The 22,158-nt window shown below is 46.9% G+C and overlaps 1 protein-coding gene and 2 long non-coding RNA genes across 6 annotated transcripts in view; 2 read left to right on the top strand and 1 right to left on the bottom strand.

The window, feature by feature from the left end:
* The window catches only part of BICDL1 (BICD family like cargo adaptor 1), a 50,078-nt gene that overhangs the window by 5,869 nt on the left and 22,051 nt on the right, over positions 1-22,158 (bottom strand). For all 4 annotated transcript variants that reach the window (XR_003530637.1, XR_003530638.1, XM_027661499.1 and 1 more), the window contains exons 3-10: positions 12,999-13,115; positions 12,302-12,313; positions 10,787-10,933; positions 9,632-9,811; positions 9,128-9,346; positions 7,854-7,997; positions 4,480-4,610; positions 1,739-1,859 (exon numbers count right to left, since the gene is read on the bottom strand). Coding sequence is in view for 2 of the 4 variants with exons in the window: in XM_027661499.1 (XP_027517300.1) it covers positions 1,739-1,859; positions 4,480-4,610; positions 7,854-7,997; positions 9,128-9,346; positions 9,632-9,811; positions 10,787-10,933; positions 12,302-12,313; positions 12,999-13,115 (1,071 nt within the window). In the remaining 2 variants the exon portion in view is untranslated. The remainder of the gene's footprint in view (positions 1-1,738; positions 1,860-4,479; positions 4,611-7,853; positions 7,998-9,127; positions 9,347-9,631; positions 9,812-10,786; positions 10,934-12,301; positions 12,314-12,998; positions 13,116-22,158) is intronic.
* On the top strand, positions 1,799-9,081 carry LOC113955723. Its single transcript, XR_003530642.1, has 4 exons — positions 1,799-2,091; positions 2,539-2,706; positions 5,773-6,089; positions 8,863-9,081. It is a non-coding gene; the product is annotated as an uncharacterized LOC113955723 (long non-coding RNA).
* On the top strand, positions 9,294-10,901 carry LOC113955725. Its single transcript, XR_003530644.1, has 3 exons — positions 9,294-9,402; positions 9,761-9,829; positions 10,820-10,901. It is a non-coding gene; the product is annotated as an uncharacterized LOC113955725 (long non-coding RNA).

Here is a 22,158-nt window from a genome sequence, read left to right as displayed (position 1 = left end):
TCCTTGGTGAAATGCAGACTAGAAGGGTGCAAGAACAAAATACTATCAGATTAAAGCTTTTACTTATGCCCAGCTAAAGCAGAGACTCTTATTCTATTTTATCAGAAACATTCACCTTTGGAAAACAGTCCCCAGAATACATAAATCACCCGACTTGTTTTGTGCCTCTGTGGCTGAGCTGCTGTTCTGGGGACATTAGGTGGTTGGAAACTATTTTGCTGTGTAATAATGCTTTAGGTCAGTAAGTTGGAGACAACTTACTGCTGTGCTAGTGGGCCTGGGCCTCATGTCAGAGCTGGTGGGAGCAGCTCTGGGGTTGTTGTATTGCTGCAATAGGACCTGTTGTTAAACCCTAAGCTGGGTTTACTCTAGCACTAAATACTAAATGTACTAAGTACATTAAATACCACCCATCCAAACTGAAGCAGAACTTGGATCCAGACAGCTCCTATGCCAGTCTCTATTTCAGGAAGTTTTCCAGATTCTAGATACGTGGATACAGAGGACTAATAATATGTGCACCTCAGCCTGGCTTTTCCTGTGGTGACCTGGAAAAGCCTCGCCATGGGGACAAGGGGATTCTACCCCTCGTGCCCTGGCCTGGTGCTGAGGTGGGGTGTGTGTGTGCAGAATACTGTGGGTAACGGAGACCCCCCACTGACCCCTCTTGCCAGATGATGGTGAGGGCAGAGAAGGATGTGGGTGATGGTGGCAGCAGATGGAGCAGGCAAGGGGATGGCGGGTGTTGGCGAGGGTGTGGGGAGCTCACCTCAAAGGCAGGAGGGGTGTACGACTAAAGCTGTTGGTACAGGAACTGAGAAAGGCCACTAGATCAGAAACCAAAGGAGCCAGATAGTAAAAAGCCCTGAGGAAGCAAACTGTAAGCAGGAGAAAGAAAAGAAAAGAAGAAAAAAAAAAAGAGAGAAACGAAAACACAGTGGAGTTGAGACAGGAGCGAGGTTGTACGGGAAAGGTTTCTACTGGTCAGGCTGGTTTTTAGTAGAGTTGAGGTCTTGCATGGTCTGCAACAAATCACTCTAAATGGCACAGACCTTTTGATTCTGCTTTATTTGGTGTTAAAGTAGCCCTCCCTCGGTGCTGGTTCTGGGAGGAGACAGCTTTGCCTGCTCTCAAGGGCTCTCTGCCTTGACGAGGGTTTTCCCCACTGACCCCAAGCAGAGCATCTCCAGGGCAGCTGTGGGACTGCCATGGGTTTGGTTTTTTTACCTTGGTGGAGAGCTGGGATTTTAGCTTCTCCTTCTTGATGGATCTTCTCAGTTGATGAAAACAGTGCAGCAACAGTCATAACAACCCCTCTGTCTCCCACTCTCCCACCTTTCTGGTCCTTTATGGAAATGCATGGACATGGTGTGTCCACATGTCCCCAAGGCTGTACCTGCTGGGGACACCTCCTGCACGGACCCCTCCCCTCCAGGGGCACAGCAGGTTACTCTGCCACATGCACATTACCCATTCTGCTTGCAGCCATGAGATACAGTCTGTTTAAATGAGTGTACCTGTATCATGAACAGCTCTCGGCTGAACAGCTTGGAGCAGGGAGGGCAGCTCACCCCCCCGAGTCCCACTGCACCACTGGCTCCTGCAGAGCCAAAACCAAACCCCCCAGTCTACGGGCTGAGAACGCAGCAAACCCACAGGGAGGGGGGACAGTCACCCAAAGGTGCCTCTGGGACCACATGCCACCCAGACCCTGCCCTGTGGGGCTGGGACTGCTCACCTGCCAGGCCTCCAGCTGCTGCGAGAGGTTCACCTTCTGCTGGATGGCATCCAGCAGTTGGCTGTTGAGGGACATCATGTCGATCTTGCACTTGCTCAGCTCCACCTCCACCGCGTTCTTCCTGTGGGGATCACAGAAATTGGGGCATGTGACTTCTCTTTTTTTCTTTTTTTTTTTTCTTTTTTTTTTAAAGCAAAAGTTAAACATATCCTTGAGGAGAAGTCAAAAATTTCTTTCACAGGCAAGTCCTCACTTCCTAAACTGTTCATCTCCATTCCATTCTGGACAATCTATTAATTTGAAGAGTGGGACAGAGCTGTTGACATCATTACTATAAACCCAGCAGATTTCTGGTAAGCACACTATGAAGAATACAAAAAGAAAATCAAATGCACTGCTGTGTAAGATAATATGTGCCTGGATAATGTGCATGATCTGCCATTAAAGCAGAGATCTAAAACAAGGTAAAATCTATATATAAATATTCTTTCCTTTTCTTCTGTTTACTAATGCATAAAAAAGAATAGTATGTGCTAAAAATCAAATGACCTGTGTCTAATCACTTGATCAATAAATTGAAATATCAAACAAACAAACAGACAAAACCTTTAAAGAGTACAATTGTGCTTTTACTTGGTACTTGGACTGAAGGAAGGAAGAAATGGAAGAAGAGAGCTTATCACAGGAAATGCTTTTAAAGAATGACAAACTGTTAAAATTGTTTGAATTAAATGTTATGCTTTAAGGAGAGATCCCAATTTCAATGAGGCTGGGAACACCACTGCTGCATTTCTTTCCAGGTATTTGATGGCCACTGGGCCTGTAACACCATGGACAAGGTTGCCCAAAGGGCCCTGAGTGCTCAGTGGCTGAGATGTTCCAGCTGCTAGTGGAAAGGAATTATCCTTCAGGATGGAGTAAACTGCCCAAGCTAGGAAATGCTGCTCACCATACTGGGAGCACAACAGGTGAGCACAAAGCTTAAGTTTTCAATTAACTGCTGTGTGATGGGAAGCTGTAACATGACTTGCTGGGAACCATCTTTCCTTGCAAACATTTTCGAGAGAAATAATTGCATCTTATTAACTGTAGCTAATTCCTCCCCTCCTAATAGCTCCCTTGTGTTCCCCTGCAGAAGAGCAATTTGAGAACTTGTGTTTATATTCCAGGTACTGGTTGCTTAACACTTCCTATTATAGGATCCTGTTTTCCTATTGCTTCCCATGTTGCCAAACTTCAGCTTCAAGCAAAAATTTTCCACGCCAGATGTCTGCCTCGGGCAGTGATTTTATTTCTGTTCAGAGTCAGGGATTTTTTGGGGGATGGGTTCAACAAAAGCGACTTAACCCTTGAGGTGTGAGGTGGGAAGCATATCACGAGCCTCCCAGGAGGTTCAGTGCCTGGGAACAGCCCACTCGGTCTGGGAGGGATGTTTTCATTTCCAGCAACAAGTCGCTCTTGTCTGCTTTCACTTGCTGCCACTCTCTGCTCATTAATCCCCCGCCACTCCCCCCTGCACACTCCTCTCGTCCCCGTTCCCGGGGCTCCTGTGACAGTCAGCCGTAAATATTGGTGCTTTGTGCCAGCAGGGTCATTAGTGGACTGGAGAAACTGTGCCCTTCCACTCCCGGCTCTGGTTTGAGCACCTTAGACAGGCTTTTGCTGCCGAGCTCCCCCTTGCTGGCTGGATATTACCAGGGGATTGATGGCAGCGTGTTGCCATAGCCACAGCACAACCCGCAACCCACACGCACTGGAAATGTCAGAACCACCTCTCTCTGCGCCTGGCAGACAGCTGGGATGCTCCTGATCCTTGCCAACAGATGGAGGTGTTACAGAGGACAGCGATGGGAATTCGGTAGCCAGCTACCTGGGCAAGAGCAGCAGGGATGATCAGGTCACTTCAAAAAAGGTGAAGGGATGGTGCAGGCTGATTTAGCTCCTGCACCTTCAGAGCTGCAATGCTCCTGTGCTTCTCCTCTTGCCTGGGGCTTGAGTTTCCCTAAGAAGATGGACTTGTGGTGTCCTGGTTCATCTGCTTATTGAAGAGATTACCACATATATCCTTTCTAGCTGGAGCACAGAGGTGTGAATGTTTCTGCCCCTCTCCCCGGGGCAAAGAGTGCTCAGGGCATTTTGACAGGCCCAAGGACAGAGCTGGGGAAGGGGGGCATAGGGTACAGGGGAGCAGAACTGCACAGGTGTGCAAGGAGGATGGGGAAAATAAAGAGCCAAACCAGTGAGAGAATCCCAAAAGGAGAAACAGAGAATTACAGGACTGGAGATGCAAGAAAGACCCTGGAACAGGAAAGGAGAGCGAGTGACCAGAAAAATGAAATGGTTTAGGGAAGAAGCCCAAGCAGGGCTGTAATGGGGAGGGGCAGGAAAGCAGGGTGTGTCTGGAAGAGCAAAAGAATTCAAATATGACAAATAGGGCAGACCATTTGGTTCCCTGAAGTCCTCTCCTCCCTGCAGTGACTCATGCCAGCACTAGGGATGGCAAAAACATGCTTCACAGCATCCTCCTTAATGTCCCCAGTCCTGCCATGGGGCATCTCCTGCCCTGTTCCCAAGCTCCTGGCAGCATTTCCCAAGTCCAGTGAAACTGAGACTCGCTCCATCACACTGTAACAGCTCCTCAGATTTGCAGAGGGTAGGACAAATCCACCCCAGAGGCATCTCCTGCCAAGGCACTCTGTAACTGCTGACCCAGCCTGGCCTTGGCTGTTCATGCCACTTACTTGGCAATGGCCTCGTCCCGGTCCCTGATGGCCTGCAGGAGCCGTTCACTTGTCTCCTTGTCTTCGGCAGCTCCTCGCAGCCGGTCCCGTTCCTCCTTCAGCGTCGTCATTTCCACACTCAGCAGCGTGACCTGTGGGCAGAGGGAAGGTGTGAAACCAAGGGCTGCTCAGGCAAATTCACCATGAGTGTGTGGAAAAAACCCCACACGGGCCAACCTGGAGGCTGAGCTCCTCTGCTTGTAGGAGAAGCTGTGTCTGCTGGGAGGGGGCTGTTAGTGCTGGTGCAACACCTCATTAAAGTGTGCTGGCCTTCCCAGGGATGGTGGCAGTGCTGGTCTCAGTGAGATGGTCACTAAGCCTCAGTAACATGCAGAAACAGCACTGAAAGCAGAGCAGGACCCATCTGTGACTTTGCTGTCACTATGGCATCGGTACTAAAATATTGCCCCTCTCCAAGCAGTTTGTCTTGTGAATGCATCCTCTGGGCCTGCCTGTTGTAATTCTGATCTTTCCAGGGTTAAATTATTGCTAACATAATTTAGCAGCAAATAAGATTTTTTGAAGGGGCCATCACGTCTCCTGTAGAATGAAGCTGTAGACAAAGGATGTGAAAATTCCCTTTCGTGCCATGGAAGGTGTTACTGGCACATCTTACAATTTTAATTAGACTTTAAAATATGTGTGGAGTCTTAAATAGTCTGAGAAATGATCTATCGTTTTGGTCCTGTGCAGAGTGAGTTAATAGGGTGTGAAATCATGCAAGGATTGCATTAGCAGAGCTTTGCAATATTTCATACACGTTTAATTTCTTTTGTCTAGGGCACACACATGCTCTGTTACACTACTCCATCACCTGGAAACCCTTCCAGCATTTGACCCACCTCCTGTCTCTAAATGCAGCTCAGTAGTGCTTGAATCTTCAAAGAAATCTTTAAATAGAGGGCAGACAGTCAAAAAGGGCTCATCACATCCAGGGCGTGGGAGGATCTGCCGTTAGTGCAGCGTGGCTGGGCCGGGGGGAGGAGGGTGTGAAGACGCCCTGTCTGTGTGCAGAGACTCCCCACGGTGTCCCAGGGCTGCCAGGGAATTGGGGAGCTGTTCCTGAGCCCTGCCCTCCCACAGCCCCCCGTGGGGTGCACCTCAGGGCAGCAATGGGGCAGAGAGCAGTAGTGGGGCAATGTGAAAGGTGCTGAGCACTTCTGCAGAATTCCCAGGGGACAGAGGATCAAGAGGCCCAAAACACAGTGTTTGGGGAACCATTTGGGATTTTAACTAGTTTTATCTGTGCTTCAGGTAAGAATGGGATGCCACTGAGGGAGAAGACAGACAGGGAGAAGATGTGAAACCACTTCCCAGTGTAGACAGAGGCAGGGGTGACTCCCATCTCCACCAGCTCACCTTGCTCTCAGGCAGAAGCAATGAATGTGTGTGGTGCTACAGTTCCAAAAGCCATTTAGGAGGAGTTTCCCTTTGATTGTATCAATACCAGTGACAGCACAGAGGGATGAGGAGGCAGCAGAGCACTGCTCCCCCAGGTTGGACCAGATTTCCATGTGCATCGATTTTCTTTAGCACCTGAACAGAAGATGATGTTGCCTCTTCGGTGGGAGGTGAGAATAATTATTAACGTGGAGCAAGTGCAAGGATGAGTTACAGGCAAAAGCTGTGGGAGATGTGTGCTTGCTGTGAGAGGCTGGAGGATTTCTCCAAGAGCAATGTCTGCTACATTTGTAGCTATGCCCCATCTTTCTTCATATCACATAGAGGTGTAAGAAGAAAATAGAACTGCAGTTTTCCCTTTGTTCACTAAATATTCAGAGCTCTGGTAGTCAGGGACCCCTAAAAGCAGAGACAGGGTTCCAGAGTTGCGATCCAGGCCAGGTCTTCTGGTCCTTCTTGGCTGGGGAGTTTGGGAAGATCAGTCACAGCAAAAAACAACCACGTGCTGCTCTCTCCTGGTGTCCTGTCAAGGCCTCGTGTGTGAGGTGCTGCTCCAGACACACAGGGTGGTGTACAGGTGGTCACTCAAAACGTGTGAAAGAGCCTCAAAAGGTCTCGGTCAGCAGAGCCAGGTTGCAGTCATCAAGCCCTTGTCTCCTCCATCTCAGGTGTGTTTAAGGATAAAGGGGGACCTGGGGGTGATGCACAGGATCATGGCAGCACAGCCAGAGAAGTGTCTGGGCTCATGTCTTGCTGGGGGGGAAGTTTGGACCCCCAGTATTGTCTCTTTTGGTGGCCACATCGCTGAGAGGAGCATCCCTCCGAGAAGGATGGGCTCCAGGGCTGCTCCCCTTCTCCACTCTGCCTCTGACCAGCTGCTCTGTCAGCAGGACCATTTCCCACCCCCCCACACAGGCAGCCATCACTGCTGGCGTATTTAATGATGCTCTCACTCTTTTCGGTCCCGTGGTGGGAGCCCCCACAGCCCTACACAAGGCTGTCAGACTTGTGCTGACTTTCTGAACAGGGATGTTTTCCTATTTATTCTTTAAGGGGTTACATCAAAAGGGCAATACAGCACCATTGCCAAGACCAGTGTTAATCCCATTCCCTGCTCCAGTGCAGTTGGCGCTGCACAAGCACCTTCAACAAAGGATGCTACTGCTGCAGCCTCTGGATCCCCTCCAGCATTTGGAGTCTTGTCCCACAGAAACAGGGATTGCAGAGCATCTCCTTGGGTGCCTCTCTCCATTTACTGCTCTTGGCATAGGACCTCAGACATGGGTGATGCTGCGTTCAGTGCGGTTGCAGTGGGATTCTGTGCCTTGGGTGTGGAGTTGGTTTCAGGGCTGGATCATTTGTTGCTGTTGAGATTGTCTCTGCCCTGTTGGCCCTGGGGTGACAGGCTGGCCATGATTAGGATTCTCTGGGTGTGCATTTCTGTGCATCATTGTGATGCTGCTATGGAAGGAGTCAAACCCTGCTTCATGCACAGCAGAGCAGCATTGTTATATCCATCCAGGGGATGTATATGTCTTTCACAAGGGCTTAAGGCAAGCAGCTTGGGTCAGACTGGAAACCTTTGGGTTTCTAGTACCCCATATCAAGCAGACTTGTACTTTGGGGTCTTCTGCTGAGATGAACTTAAGCAACACAGATTGGCTGAAAAGTGGACTGGGAGAAAGGTTTAAAGGAAGTTTGGCTGTTTGAGACAATGCCTGGGATGGATCCCAGACAACCTGTCAAAAACTCTCCTTCTAAATGCATAAATCCTCTGCACTGGGTTTAACAATGTCTCCCTCATCCAGCCATAGGTGATTTTGGCCTAAATCCTCCTGGGTTATTTATCGTGTTGATCTCTTCGATGGAAGGCATGTCTTGGAGGATGAACACTGGTGTTACAAGACCACATGTAAAGTGTGGGGATTGCTAACCTGGCTGTGCAGTCGCTGCAGCTCCTCCAAACTCTGCCTCAGTTTCCCCCGTTCTCCCTCCATTAATTCCCTCAGGGCTCGTGAATCCTCACTTGTTCTCCTGATCTGTTCCTCTAACATGTCGTCGTCGCTTCGTCGAGAGCTCTGAGAGCGGGAGAGAAATCTCTTGCTCAGATTTCACTTTAAAAAAGGCAATTGCATTAATTTGATACCGGTTTGGGATGGAGGTACTAAACAAGGAAGAAGAAAATGTGAATGTGACCTCGGTAGAGTTTCAGGGTTTTTCCCAGATACCTCCACAGCGGAAACGTGCTCAGCCAGTGGTGGTGCTTGTACACATGATACAAAGAGCATGCAGAGCTTAACACAAACCAAATGTACAGAGACCTGCTTGGTAACATATGGTTACAATCTCTGTGTTTGTGGACCTTTTGCAGGACTTTCCACATTTTATTTAACAAATACAACTTCATCTCTATACTCAGCCTACTTGCAGCTGTTGTGGATCCTTAAACGAGGAGGGTGAGTACTCCCATGCAGGTCTGCAGCTGCAGGGTCTGCACTGTGTTCCTCACCATGGCATCTCAAATAAGTCATCCTGGCAATGCAACCAGCTTGTGGGGGATGGGAACAGGCCTGATTTGAGCCATTGTGAAAAGTGAGGTGTTTTCTTGTAATTCTGCACTCCTGTGGATGCTGAGTGGTCCTCCCCTCCTGCTCAGCAGCCTGGGGACAATATCCCACAGACATCATCTTGTGCCAGCAAAACCTTTCACCTGTCTGGCAGCTCTTGCCATGACATTCATACCCAGTGACAATTTGCAGGGACAGAACCTACCCACATAGGGGTTACGATGCTTTTGTGATGCTATTGCTAATGAAGCAAGGTTAGGAAAACCCTAAGAGAAATAACTGAACTGTGATGTATAAGGCAATCTGCAGTATTTCCACGTTGAAACTCTAACTTACTGAAAATCTCAAAGTAAGCCTATGTTTATTAATTTTCCAGAATGACTCCCAGGCCAGCGACGGTTGCACGAGCTTGAAACTTTAGGTGGTCTGACCACTGCAGGGCTGAAACCCCACATGCTTGGCTCTTGTCTGACCATTTGAGACACATGCAGCAGGCTGTGCACTGTGACAGCCCATCTCTGTGGGCCACAGAGGTTTTCTTGGAAACTGGGAACTTCAAGATCCAGCAGAACCTGCAGCAAGCTCTGTCACCTGGGCCCGGGACATGCACAAGCCAAGGTGTCTCTGTGCCACCAACTTACCGTGGAGTCTGCCCCATCCAGCACATTTTGTATCAGTCTTTTGAGCTCACTGAGAGCTGCCCGAAGGCTCCCGGCTGGGACGTCTTTGGCTGATGAGGTTTCTGAAGACTCGTCCATGGAGGAGTCTGTGGAGACGGCTGAGTCCGCGCTGTCGTTCCCTCTGAGGTGGGAGCAGAGATACCGCACTTGGCAATAGGCCTCCCAGAGCTGCAGCCTCAGCTGAAACAAGAGACAAGAGGCTGGGACATCAAGGCCATGGAAATTCTCCTTCTGTGGTAAAGTGAAGCATGTGTTTGCTGAACCTCACAAATATCTGTCTAGCTTGCTCTGTTGGTTTTGAAATGGATGCAGAGGTTTGGCTTCATATGGTCAAAAGAGTGTTGTTCCCAATTTTCTGGCCCTTAGTTTAGCTCCAAACCCAGATCAAATGCAATAAACTCCCTTTCCCTCAGGGGCTGGTCACAGAGGGCCCGTGGGCTTTCCCAGGGGCTGGAGGGCAAATACCTGCTCTCGTTCTTGTTCCAGCTCCTCTGCCTCCATGCTCTGCTCTATCTCAGATAGGAGGGACGTGCTGGTTGTGTTGAGGTTTTGGAGGCTTCTCTCCTCACTGAGCTCCTCTACCTTCCCCTGCAGCTGCCGGTAGGACAGACGCACCTCCTGGAGCTCCATCTGGCTTTGGTGCAGCTTGTGAAGAAAATCAAGGTATTGGAAAAAAAGTATTAGTGGAGGTGATAAGGACTGGATGAATCTCTTGGTTTCTGAAGGAGCTGAGAGGGAGAAATGAGTGACATAAAGCAGGGTTTCCAGCCAGGAGAAAAGTACTCTTGGCTGGTGTTGCTATTTATTGGAGCTTAATAATCTCCAAATGTCATTAGACATTGTTTAGACTCCAGAATATCCTGAAAGATAAAAATAGCAAGTTAATCAGCACTAAAATGAGAAACATTGTGAAAAAGTTAGGACTCAGGTAAAACAATTTGCTGAAAACAACACAGTAAGAAATGAATCCAAAAAGAAAGTGATACAGACAGATTTTTAAAAAATATATGCACAAATACAAATACATGTTAAAAAAAGGAAAAAATTTTCAGGGCTGTTTTGCAGACCTGGGGATTCAGGGGTTGTCAACCCATGGCAGCAAAATGGAAAAATCTTACTCTCTCTCAAGATGTCATAAGCCCCAGAGGTGCCAGGTGGTTCTCTGGGGAGTGATGTTTGGTGACACATGGCTGTGAATACCATGGGAAACTGTCTGAGCAGTGAGAGCCACGAGACCAGTGACTGCCCTCTGGGACAGCAGCGTCTAAAGAAGCCCTTTCTGAAGCCAATTCTACTATTAGAAAATTAACTAAAATGAACTACAACCAAAATTCTCTGCTTGTTCTGACATGTACCTAATTTCCCTGGCACCCTGTCCCACTCCCTTGCTCAGATCTCCCTCCTAAGCTGCTCTTTGCTGTCACTGAGGCTCCTGTTATCTGTTCCCAGATCCCAGGAAACACCTGGGACCTTACTTGATGCCATGAGGCATTTTATTCTATGGATTTATGAGTTGTTTTGACTCTCAGTTCTTGATTATCTTCCTGGCCAATTTTGCCCTAAAATGTGTCTTTTACTGCATTTCCCCATCCCTTCCCTGCCTCACTGCTGCCTCCTCACCTGCAGGTCCTTGTCATGGCTTTGTCTCTCCAGGATGAGCACTCGGTCCTGCAGCTCCTCCACGGTTCCCTGGAGCAGGTCGTTCTCCTCCATCATGGCACTAAGGCGATGCTCCAGCTCCCTCTTCCTGTCCGTCAGCATTTTGATCTGCAGAGGAAAGAGAGGCAGTGTCAGAACCCCACACTTTGCAGGAAGCAGAGAGGAGGGAAATCACATTCCGGAGAGAGAAACGAAACAGCAGAAAAAAGCCAGAGTATGTGCATAAGTATTCTGTACTTGTATGAGAGAAACTGTGTGTGTGGTTTAAAGCTTAGGAAGGCTCTGGAAGGAAACCCTCCTTCTCCAGGCTGCAAAGGCAGCTCTAAAGGGGGTGGGTGGGCATTGGCAGGTCAGGGAGCAGGCAGAAATGTCCAAAGGGATTAAGCAGAGACCAGCCCTGCCCACCCCTTCTACCTTAACATTTGCAAGACCTGGCAAAACTAGTTACTTTTCCTGGCTAGTCCCTGACTGAGCATGGTGGCATTTTCTCCTGTATGGGTGCTGAAGATCACAGGGTGAGCCAGCAGGATCCAGGGTGAGCCTGTGGGATCCTGCTCCCCACAGGGCTGTGCCACAGCACTGCTCATAGCTGTTCTTAATTGCTGTGTGTTCATCAGGTCCTCATCAGGGATTTTTCTGTCTTTTTCCTTGTGAAGACTCCTTTCTGTGCCATGCTTATTTTTAGCCTCCCAGTGATCAGTTGCCTTTAAAATTGGTTCATTTCTTTTAATTGTCAAGGGCAGTGATTTCAGGCGGAGGGACAGCGTGCCAAACAAACCCTCCATGACTCAGTTAGCTGGGAACAGTGCACAGGATGAATCAGCACTAGCCAAGGTCACTTCTTGTTTAACCAAGAAGAAGGAGCCTTTTCCCAGATTAGTACACACAGGATCTCTGGGGACTGGCATGCCAGCCATCCACCAGCCCAGTATAACTCTAAATAGTCCCTATGGCCTCCTTTCAACCCGTGGACTGTAGACAAATTCAGCAACTTCCCATTGTTTTCTTGGCCTTTTTAGGACCTTGTCTCTTTGCTGCTTTCCAATTGTTGGAAAGATTTGGCTGCATAAAGGAAAGTTAGCCAAGTGTGTTGACTTGCTATTTCCGTAGGGTAAAGGCTGCTGGAGGTATTGGAAGCTGCTCTTAGGTGACTAATGGCTTCTGAGATGTCTCTGCCCACCACCATCATGATTTGAGAGGGTTGGAGAAAAAAAATAAGAGGTTTAATACAGAGGTTGTAGCAAGAGTTTGTATTTGGCAGCCAAACCAGTAATGAACACAGTGTGAACAACTGTATAACAGAAAAAAGAACCACTCTGCCGTGAGCCCTGGGCCATGGGAAGGACATGGGGAGAATGGGATTTGGAAAGCAAAACAGGAGGGAGGTGAGGAGGCAAGGTGGGCATGCACAGTGACAGGCATGCATGGTAACAGCGATGTACACGCAGGCAAACCCTTCCAAGCCTCCGTACTTACTTCAAGGACCTGCTGCTCCACACCAAGGGGAGGGGAAGAAAAGGCGAGGGACCAGCAAGGAGCAGGTGGGAGTGGGAGAAAAGAACAAATTGAGAGATTTTAGGAAAAGCTTTTCCAGACGGCCTTTAAATAAAAGAACTGGTTGGGCAGTAGAGTTGGACATCTACTTGTGTAGTTCCTGGCTACATGGTTCCCAGTGACACCTCATCAGGGAAGGGAAGAGGAAGGAAGGTTGTATCATTCCTGCTAATGTACCACAGTTAAAACAGGCAGGGGCTCCTTGCTTTCCCAAGTGCGTGGCTCAGAGGCAGGAGAGGATTGCTGCTTTCTTCGCAAGCATGAGGAACAGGATAAAAAAAACCTCTTGCAGTCCTTCCCACCATGCCCCAGAGTTTAACCCAAACTGGGCAGCAGCCCTGCAGGAGCACAGCCATGGTTTAGCTCCTGGAAGATCCTTCTCATCCATTCATTTTCCGGGCATGCTGTGGCCAAGGCAGCACTGGAAGCCTGAGCCAGCCCAGCCATCCCTGGGCAGCAGCAAAAATTCCTGCTGGAGGAGTCCTTTGCCCCACTGCTGCCACCCCTCTGTTTGCTCCAACAGCAGGTTCTGTTTACTCAGTTCAGGGAGGGTCATTATACAAGCTAAAACAGCCCTGGCTGCCTTTTGAAGGAGCAGGGCCTAGCACAGGTGACTCACCTCGGCCTGGAGGCTCTCCAGCCGCACGATGTGTTGGCTGCTGGAGGAGTTCTTCTCCCGAAAGTCCTCCCGGAGGGTGTGGACCTGCAGGGAGAGCTGCCGCTCCACCTCTGACGCCTGCAAGGAGACACCAGCTGGCGTTACCCCAAGGGTCATCGCACAGACCCAAAGCAGTTATCTCCTCCTGCACAGGAGACCTGCCCTCGTATGACTTCTGCAGAAGTCCTAGTTTTGGCAGAAACTCTGAATCCTGCACTGTTTGGGTGAGTGAAAAGCTCATCCCGGACAGACGTTGAGGAGAGCTGCCATTTAGACCATGCTGATTTTTCCCTCGGGGCAGCCAAGGGGACACAGCCCTTAACTTCCTTCCACTGCAAAAATAACATGATGATTCCCGTGTCCTACAGGATAATCAGTTTTCCTCAAAAATAGTAGCCTAGTTGAGGTTGAGGAGGAGACCAGGCCACTTACAACGGTGAGGGGAGCCAGTCTCCACAGCCCCCAGCAAACACTGCTATTAGACTTATACTTTTGTAACCTCTGAACATCTTTGGCACAGCTCTAGAATAACAAGTGCTCTTTGCCTATGATTCCCAGCTCCCGTCAGGGCCAGATGGAGAAACATCCGCTCCACACGACTGCCAGTGCAGGATGGCTGGGCTTGTCCCTCTTTCCCACGTTGAAGGAGGGATGCCCCACTTATGCAGGGTGGTTTGAGGACACTGGAAAGGCCATTCCCACCTGCAGGATCCAGGCTGCAGACAGCCCTTATAAATGACAGCTTAGACATGTTAACTACTCTCCAGACAGCTTTATGGCTCATTTTTACATGGGGAACACACTTGTTTAGGCTTGTAAGAGAACATAAGCTTTTTATGACAAATCCCTAATGAGACAGCACGAATGGATGGTTTTCTATTTAATTAGCCTCCATCAGGCTCCATTACACTTAGGCACAGACCTCCACCTCTGGCACATTAGCTGGAAGTGAATTGATTCCCCTCAAGAGGTGGCATTGCCATCCTGCTCAGACATCCTGTACAGGTGGCATTGACGTCCTGTACAGACAGAGCTGTGTGTCCAGTGGCAAAAGCCATCAGCAACCATAATGTCTCAGACAGGGAGGTGAGATGGGAGGGAGGGAGGGGGGTCAGCAGCTCTGGGCAAGTTTGGGAGTGTATCCTTATGTCTGGCAAACGTGGGTCAGGATTTGACTCCGGGACAGAGTTCCCAAGGAGGAGCCCCACCAAAGGGTGCAATGGCTTTGCTCTAGCACCCTGTGACTTGAGGAATGAGCACACAGACCCAGCCTGAGCTGCCCACAAAGGCAACACTACCCTCTTTTAAAAATGGTCCCTTATTTTGCACAGTCTGCAGCAAAATATTTCAAATCAGAAGCATGAGGTAAAAGGCTGTTCCAGCTCCATCAGGTGGAGGAAAGTGTGGTTGCCCCAATGCTGCTTGCTTGGAGGGGCAGCAGCAGACAGAAGCGTGTCCACCAAAATCAGCCAGGCTCTGACCACTGGCTTCTGGAATGAGAAATGGTTTCCAATAATAAGAAATATTCTTGTCTACCAATTGTTTTTTAGTTCCCTTCTTATCCTGGATTGGCATAACTGGTCTTTTACCCTTCTTTAAAGCCTCACATCAGAGCCCTTTGCATATTGCCCTCACCTCACTTATTAAATAAAGCTTCTTTGCACTGGCAAGGTACTCAAAATATAATGATAGCACAGCCCTATGGGAAGGGGTTGGTTATTTTTCTTCGCTTAGGCAGCTATAGGTTTCAAAGCATCCTAAGCAGCTATTAATTGGTGACACTAAAGAAGATGGATGGATTGTGCTTTTCTTGAATGATTCACTTGCTTTTGTAATGACTGCTGAAACATCTTCGTGCTGAAACACTCTGCAGGAGCTATCAAGGATGAAAAAGCACCAGCTGAAAAGTACCGAAGGATTTTGCCTGCAAGATGCTGACCACACTCCCAAGGAGCACAAGTGGCACCAGTGGAGATGACACACCAGAATTCGATGGTTCACTGTGTAACATAATTGATATGCTTGAACAATTCTACACACAGAGAGTGTAAATGCACAATACAGCAGTAAGAAACAAGGGACTATTAATGGCACTGTAAAAATTCCCAGTAAGACAATAGATAGCTGCTCTTGCTGGTTCTGCTCCCCATGCTCAGACTGCAGCAGGTGAAGGGATGAGCTGCAAGGATGATTCAGATTGTGGAAAGTCTGTTATACGAAAGGAGACTAAAAAAGGATTGTTTTATCCCATGCAGTGAATGCTGAGAGAGGACTCCCTATAAATACATCACGGATGAGCACACAGAAGGGAGAAGCGCTATTTAAGCAGAAGTACAATTTTGGCAGGAAAGAATTATGTGAATAAACTGAAAAAGAGTATATTAAGGTTGGGAATAGGAAGATTTCCACATTTCCAAGGAGCTGCAGGAGGATTCTTCCTCCTGCATTCTTACAGTAGTAGAAATGGTGGCAAAAAATTAATTTTGTGATGGGGCTGTATCACTTTATCATGTAGTTTCTTTTAGAGGGCTGCCTATGACAGAAGGGAAATGAATTGACCTCAAAGGTCCTCTCCAGTAGCAGACTGCATGCAGGACTATAAGATTTGTATTCACCAGCATTAAATCATCATCTGAAATTTATCTACATGCTGCTCAGCTTACACGCTCACACATCTTATTCCTGCAGTTATAACTCACATGGAGGGAGGAAAGCACTCAGTTATGGTTAGTATTTAGGTCCCTATGGCAGATGGAATGTTCCAATGTCACCTCAGTACACACCATTCACATCCTACTTCATGCAGTAGAGAATAGTAAAATTAACACTTTCTTTAGCCTCATACACAGTGCAGACAACTCTCTCTGACCAAGTGTTCAGCAGAAGTAAACAGAAATGTGTTTCCCTCCATAGGAGGATGAGGAAAGGTCTTCATCCAGTTCTCCTAGACAGGGAAATGGCTGATACCTTACTCACCTTTGCAAAGATTTGATTTTTCATAGACATGAGACAAAGCCTTCTGAGCTGAGCTCTGCTCATGGAATCCCCCTTTTCATGCTACATTTGTTTCAGAGGTTATTAACATTGCTGCCAAACTACACTTTCTAAGGGATTATAAACCAGAGATTTTAACATCAATTTGCACTATTTTTATGGAAAGCCACCTTGACAGTGTCCAATGTTTTTCAGGCTTTATGGTGTATTTTCATACAGCTTCTAATTCAGTTCTCCACAGTGCTGTACATGTGCATGTGTTACACGTGTGTTTTAAACCATGAGCTCACTACTGATTACTTCTAACATACTCTTTTCCTTAGTGACACCAATTAAGATGAATCCTTCCATCTACACTTTCTCTTCATGGCTCAAATAAGCTATGGTTTTTGTTGAATGGAAGTGAGTTTCTTCTGCCTCAGCCAGTCTGTTTCCTAAACAGTGTTTCCTAAACATTAAAAGCTAAATCTTCTGTGGTTATGCCAATCATTTAGTGATGCATTGATCTTGCTAGAGACAAGTAATATTCTTTGCAGAAAGGCAGACATGTATTGCCCAACATCACAGCTTTGCTCTGTAGTTAAAAAAGAATTAATTTCCTGGGTATGGGCAAATTAGCCAACACAGCCAGCAGGCAGGGTTTGAAACATATCTGCAAAAGCGTAGACATCAATTCACAATTAGAAATATTCAATCAACTGTGAGATTTGTTTTCTGGACTTCAGGCAAAGTTTCAATGAGATTTGGGCAGTGTAAGAAGAAAGGAAGAGCAGGAGGACATTTTGGCTTCTGCTCTAATTAAGGGCTTTTTATCATTGCAAACCTGATTAAGTTCCTCTCATGATTAATTCCCCAGTGCTAAAATACACAAAACTGTGTAGATCTTTGGCAGAGAAAGACGGCTTGCCACTTACAATAACTCCATGAGGTTTAACATCTGGAATATATAAGCAATAAATAAATAAAATAAATATAAATAAATTGGAACACTGACACTCCTGTGAAGTGGGGATCTTTGAAACACTTGGGATGGACTGTGAGAAATAAATGGCCTGTAGATTAGTCTCATTCAAAGAAAATCCTCTTTTGGGAGAAAATTTGATAAATTAAACTAACTGTATACAAAATATCTAGCTATAAGTCAGAAAGAAAGAGAATGGCAAAAGTTTATAATAGACTATAGATGGGTAAAGAAACCAATGTTTCCATATGATTTACTTCTACAAACAAGATGATTCAGATTTAACAAAGGATATTGAAGATTTTCTTGCCTAAAATAACTAAGAAAGAGAAGTCCTAATTAGTGCTAAATTTATAATACTCAAGAGATCGTGTTATTCCTTTTATTAATTTGCTAATAGTTGAGTTCAAGGGACTCCCCGTTCCCACTGTGGTCCCATTAACACTTCAAACCACTAATTGCTGCCTCCCCTGGCTGCAGGTTCCTGGATTCCCAGCTCTTCTCTGGAAAGAAAATATATTTGGCTACTGAAACACAAGGAAAGGAGGAAACAACAAAAATCTCACTTTAGAATAATAATTTCAAAAAAATTTGTTAGGGTGGCACCATAAGCCACCATCAATATTTTGCACACCTGGGGGGTTGCTCAGTTTGGGAGTTCTTTGAGAGATTTTTACCAAAGTTTTTAATTCAGGTCAACTTTAAATTATTATTCAAAGCATTAATCTATCCAGGAAAGTTCTTACGTAATAGGGGTGCTTGTATTCATCACCTTTTGAGGGCTTCAGCTTGTGTTTGCTGATTTATGTGCCCAGAGGGATTCCCTGTGTCAAGGCACCTCCTCCATTAAGTGTGGAGAAGGGGATTGGAAAATGTGGTGGGCTGGCCAGAACCCACCCAGCTGCTCTTACTCCCCCTCCTCAACAGGACGGGGGAGAAAATAAGATTAAAAAGCTCGTGGGTTGAGTTAAAGAAAAGGAAATCACTTACCATTAGAGGAATTTGGAGTTAAAACAGTGACTGGAAAATTAAAAGGTAAAGCTCAGACTGGCTATTGCCAGGGGCTGGATTACTAGTGGGGAATTTTTTTGTGGTTTAAAAGGGTGAGAGACGAGGGTGGAGCTGTACTGAGGGTGTATATTGCCCACTCTGGCAGCGTTGTGGCGGTGCCGCTTCCCTTTTTGGTGTGAGGAGATTTTTTTTTTGTGGCTGATATCATCAGTAAAGCTGTGAAGGGTGTGTGGCTAGTGAGTATTTTAATGACAGTTATTAAATACGTGTTTTGCTGAGGTGAGGAGGGGAATTTATTGGGTCCTGGTGCCCAGACACTGTTGGTGGGGCTGAGGGACCCTCTGAGGGGAGGCCGGGGTGGCCCCATGATGGACACAGATGGTTCCACCACAGCCCCACTCAGGGCACGGCTGAGCTTGTCATCCACTGCCTCTGGAAAAATGCACTTAGGAAAGGACAAAACACTGTCTGGCAGTGACAACTGAGGTAAAAAGTGTGAGAAACAGCCCTGTGAGCACCACAGTTGAAGGAGGAGGGTAGGCCTGGCTAAGGGTTTTCTGGAGACTCTCTTCCCACTTCCCCCCAGTGCAGTGCAGGACATTGGAGCTGAGGAATGCTGTCCAGCACTGCCCCTATCCCAGCCAAACGATCTGGTGGGGACAAATCATCCTCTTCTTGTCTCATCCCTCACTCTGCTACTGCCCAGGTGTGGGGGATTTAACTACACAGAGTATATAGCCACTTGGTCCCGGTGTGAGAGCTGCAAACTGCCAGGAGAAGGTGTGTGGAAAAACGAGAATTCAAGGAACCTGCAACACTTACAATGTATTTTGGTTGTAAATGTCCAACAGAGATGATTAACGTTGATCCCATGGGATATTTTTAGAAAAAAAAATGGATTTTTAAGACTGTACAGTGCTATCCAATACATACCTATTGTATATCTGGTAGCTATAAGCAGACAGGCAGATGGACTAAATACCAGTAGCCAGAGTGGCTATATCTGCTCAGTTTTTGCAGGTGAGATTTACTTCCTAACAGAGGTTTCTTTTTCTGCTCAGGAACCATCTCTGCAACCTGCCATAGCACCTGTCAGCCCACCCTTTGTGTTCTTCTCACTTTGACCCCCTGACTGCTGCTTCATTTAGGTAAGGTGTGTGAGGCAGCCTGAGTAGGGACATGCAGCATCCAGCCTGAGGTGTCCTCACTGGGGCCTGGCCTAGAAGCCATACACCTATGTGAGATTGTGAGCTGGATGTGGCACCTGTCTGTCTCCCTCTGCGCCTTTTTCAGTGCAATTCAGGCAAATTACTTTGTATCTGGCATTTGGTACGTTGGTACCACACTCCTTCACGCTCAGCTACCTGCACTTTTCTTTACATGCCTGCAGGTCTCCTCTCAGTTATTCCTTCTCTCCTCTTATTTGGAGGGTCCCATAAATCCCTATCTGCTCAGACGGAAGGATCTGATTCTGTGACACAGTGCCTGACCTCCTTTGTTACAGCCATGCAGGCTGATGAGCCTTCCCTTCAGTGGGAAACAGGCTGGCACAGGCGACCTAGATTGGTTGGGGGGGTCCTATATGACAACACAGAAGGGGGACAAAAGAGGAAACAAAAGAGCATTATTTTTGCACAAAATGGATTTGTCAAGAAAAAAAGGAAATCAAAGATCCAAAGGGTTGCTAAAGCCAGGAGACTGACTAATGGAGAAAAGGCACTGACTCTTTTATAAGCATCAGGCTCGGGACACATTACTGATGGGAAAAGCCTCATGGCTGTAGCTTTAAACCTATCCTGAGAGGATTCTGTGAGACAAAGGGCAGCAGTGGCAGCTTATGCTAAGCTCTGCACTACTTTCACAATTGAGACATTTTGGAAATATGAGCCTTCATTTTCCAAATGAGAAAGTGAGAATTCTTTGCTGCAGATTTATTTCCTTTCCCTTCTGTAAGACAAGTGGGAAATGCCTGGAATGTCCTTTGACCTCCTGTTTACCACTGAACTCCCATTTACCTGTGTTGTAAAATAAAACAAACCAAGAATGTGTGCTGTTTCTTCTCAACATGTCCCAGTCATGCAGTGGCTGTTGTGGGTAGCAATGGGTTAATGCCCATCAGCTCTGATGCCTCACACCTGAGAGGCAGAGGCCCAGCTGGCCCTAAGGGAGAGCAGGGAGCACCTGGGGCTTTTTCTAGGGGGTTGGGCTGGAACCTTGCCTCAGACTGAAACTGGATTGCCTGTTTTGGGAGATGAAGTGTTTGCCTCGGCTGACTTTGGTTGCTTCTCATGTTTCTCACGGTTGGAAGACTGGAAATGCTACTGGAGATGGACATAATACTGCTACTTTTTTATTTCCAAGCGTCCTTGAAAAGTCCTTTTCACAAAGATAGTGAACTTTTGCTGCATCATTAAGCAAAGCATGAAAATAGAGTAGATTGGCAGGGTTTTCCTGGCAATGTAATTGTTCTTTTTATCCCTTCCTATAAAGTTAGGTTATATATGAGAACCAGTTTGTAAGGCAAACACCTGAATGCTTTGGTGAAGAGCTTAGGGGAATGAATGCAAAATGGTGGTCTTCATCTTGTCTTTTATTAAGTGCTTAGATAACTGTTTGACTGAGGCCAAAAACTATTAGCTGGGACTAAATCAATTTACAGGATTAGGAACTGCTTTTTAAAACAAAAGCACAGGCAGTTGTGTGCCATATGGGGGCAACTCTAGCTGGGTGTAACATCTCCAGGTTCATTGTCTGAATGAGAGAAATAGCTTCACAAGTGGCTGTGGGTTGTGCACATGTTTTAGGAGGTGTTTAAACACAAGCCTCCCGGTTTTTTTTTATGTTTTATTCTTGACCTAAGCATTTGGCTCTTGTGGAGAGGAAAATACAGTGTGTGGAAAAATGAGTCAGCCAGCTTCCTGTGGGAGGGACTGCCGGAGGCACGGTGCTTTGAATGCTGCAATAAATTAGCACTGGAGATAACTCAGAGGACAAAGTGTGCCTGGAGGACACGCCATGCTAAGTAGTGCACGAAGTGGCTCTTGCTCTCTGTGTGCAAATTCCCCTTGCAGAAGTAGTGTGGGAGATGAGACAGCTCTGCACAGAGGCTCCCAGGCTGGTGTCTGTTGTAGGGCTCTGAACAGAGCTGAATATGGGCTTGTTCCTGGTTGTTGAGGAGGAATAGGGTAAGAACATGTAACACTATCAGGCTCTCCTAGTTCTGGATGCTGCATGTCACCTGGAATGAAGCATTTGTTCCTCTGCACTTCAGTTATCTGCTTGCACATGGAAGCAGAAAGGGCTTATGGCTGCAATAATTGATCTGGTCGTGCTCAAATGGAGCTGAGAGGAACCACAACATTAATTTCAGTGGAGCACAGCCTGGGTCCAACATGTTGCAAGGGGGTCTGGGACCTTCAGGTTCAAAAGTCTGTCATTCCCCCCACACCTGTGTGTGAGACTGCAGTTCCTGAAGTTTTGTCTTGGACTAGCAGGGGAATGGTAGAGTTTGAAAGGTAGATGGTTCATGTTTTGCATCGGTAAGTTCAGTGGTCTGCTCTCCTAGATAATTTCTAATGCATTTCTAATGCCTAATTTCCATGAATAAGTTATTTTTCCCCTGACAAAAGGCATATTTCATCTTGATAGAGCATTTTGGCTGTTACCTTTGATGTGGGTTTTTAATCCAGATTTGCTTGAGCTTAGTCTGACTTTTCTATGTGAGCTAAAGGTTGAAAAATATTCCAGTAAATTTCTAGTGAGCCATAAGCATGGGTCAGATGACAGGATAATGAAATACAAAATGCCTGACTAGTTTGGAAATAACTGAACTGGAAACATGAAGACTTAACCTGGTCATTAAAACCTTTTGAAAAATTAAGCAGAAGGTTGTGATGGTGGAGGCAAGGAGAAATGTAACATTCCCTCCTGCTCTGAGAGACTTTGCTGTCTTCCCCTGGTAGCCAGAAGTCAGGACAGCTAATCTCCATTCTTGAATTTATTTTTTTATGAAATTCTTTTAGTCTAAGACTTTAAGCCTGAAGGTGTTCAAGCTCAAATGTGCCTGGAAGAAAGAGACAATAATTAAACTTTTTGCAGTCTCTTACTCTGGCTTTAAGCACTTTCTCTCCTTTATTTCAAAGAAAATTAAACTGA

This window comes from Corapipo altera, unplaced genomic scaffold (assembly GCF_003945725.1).
Source record: "Corapipo altera isolate COAL_440 unplaced genomic scaffold, ASM394572v1 150, whole genome shotgun sequence".
In the NCBI taxonomy this organism is placed as follows: Eukaryota; Metazoa; Chordata; class Aves; order Passeriformes; family Pipridae; genus Corapipo; species Corapipo altera.
Note: the sequence above shows the minus strand (reverse complement) of the source record. Positions and strands in the feature narration are given on the sequence as shown.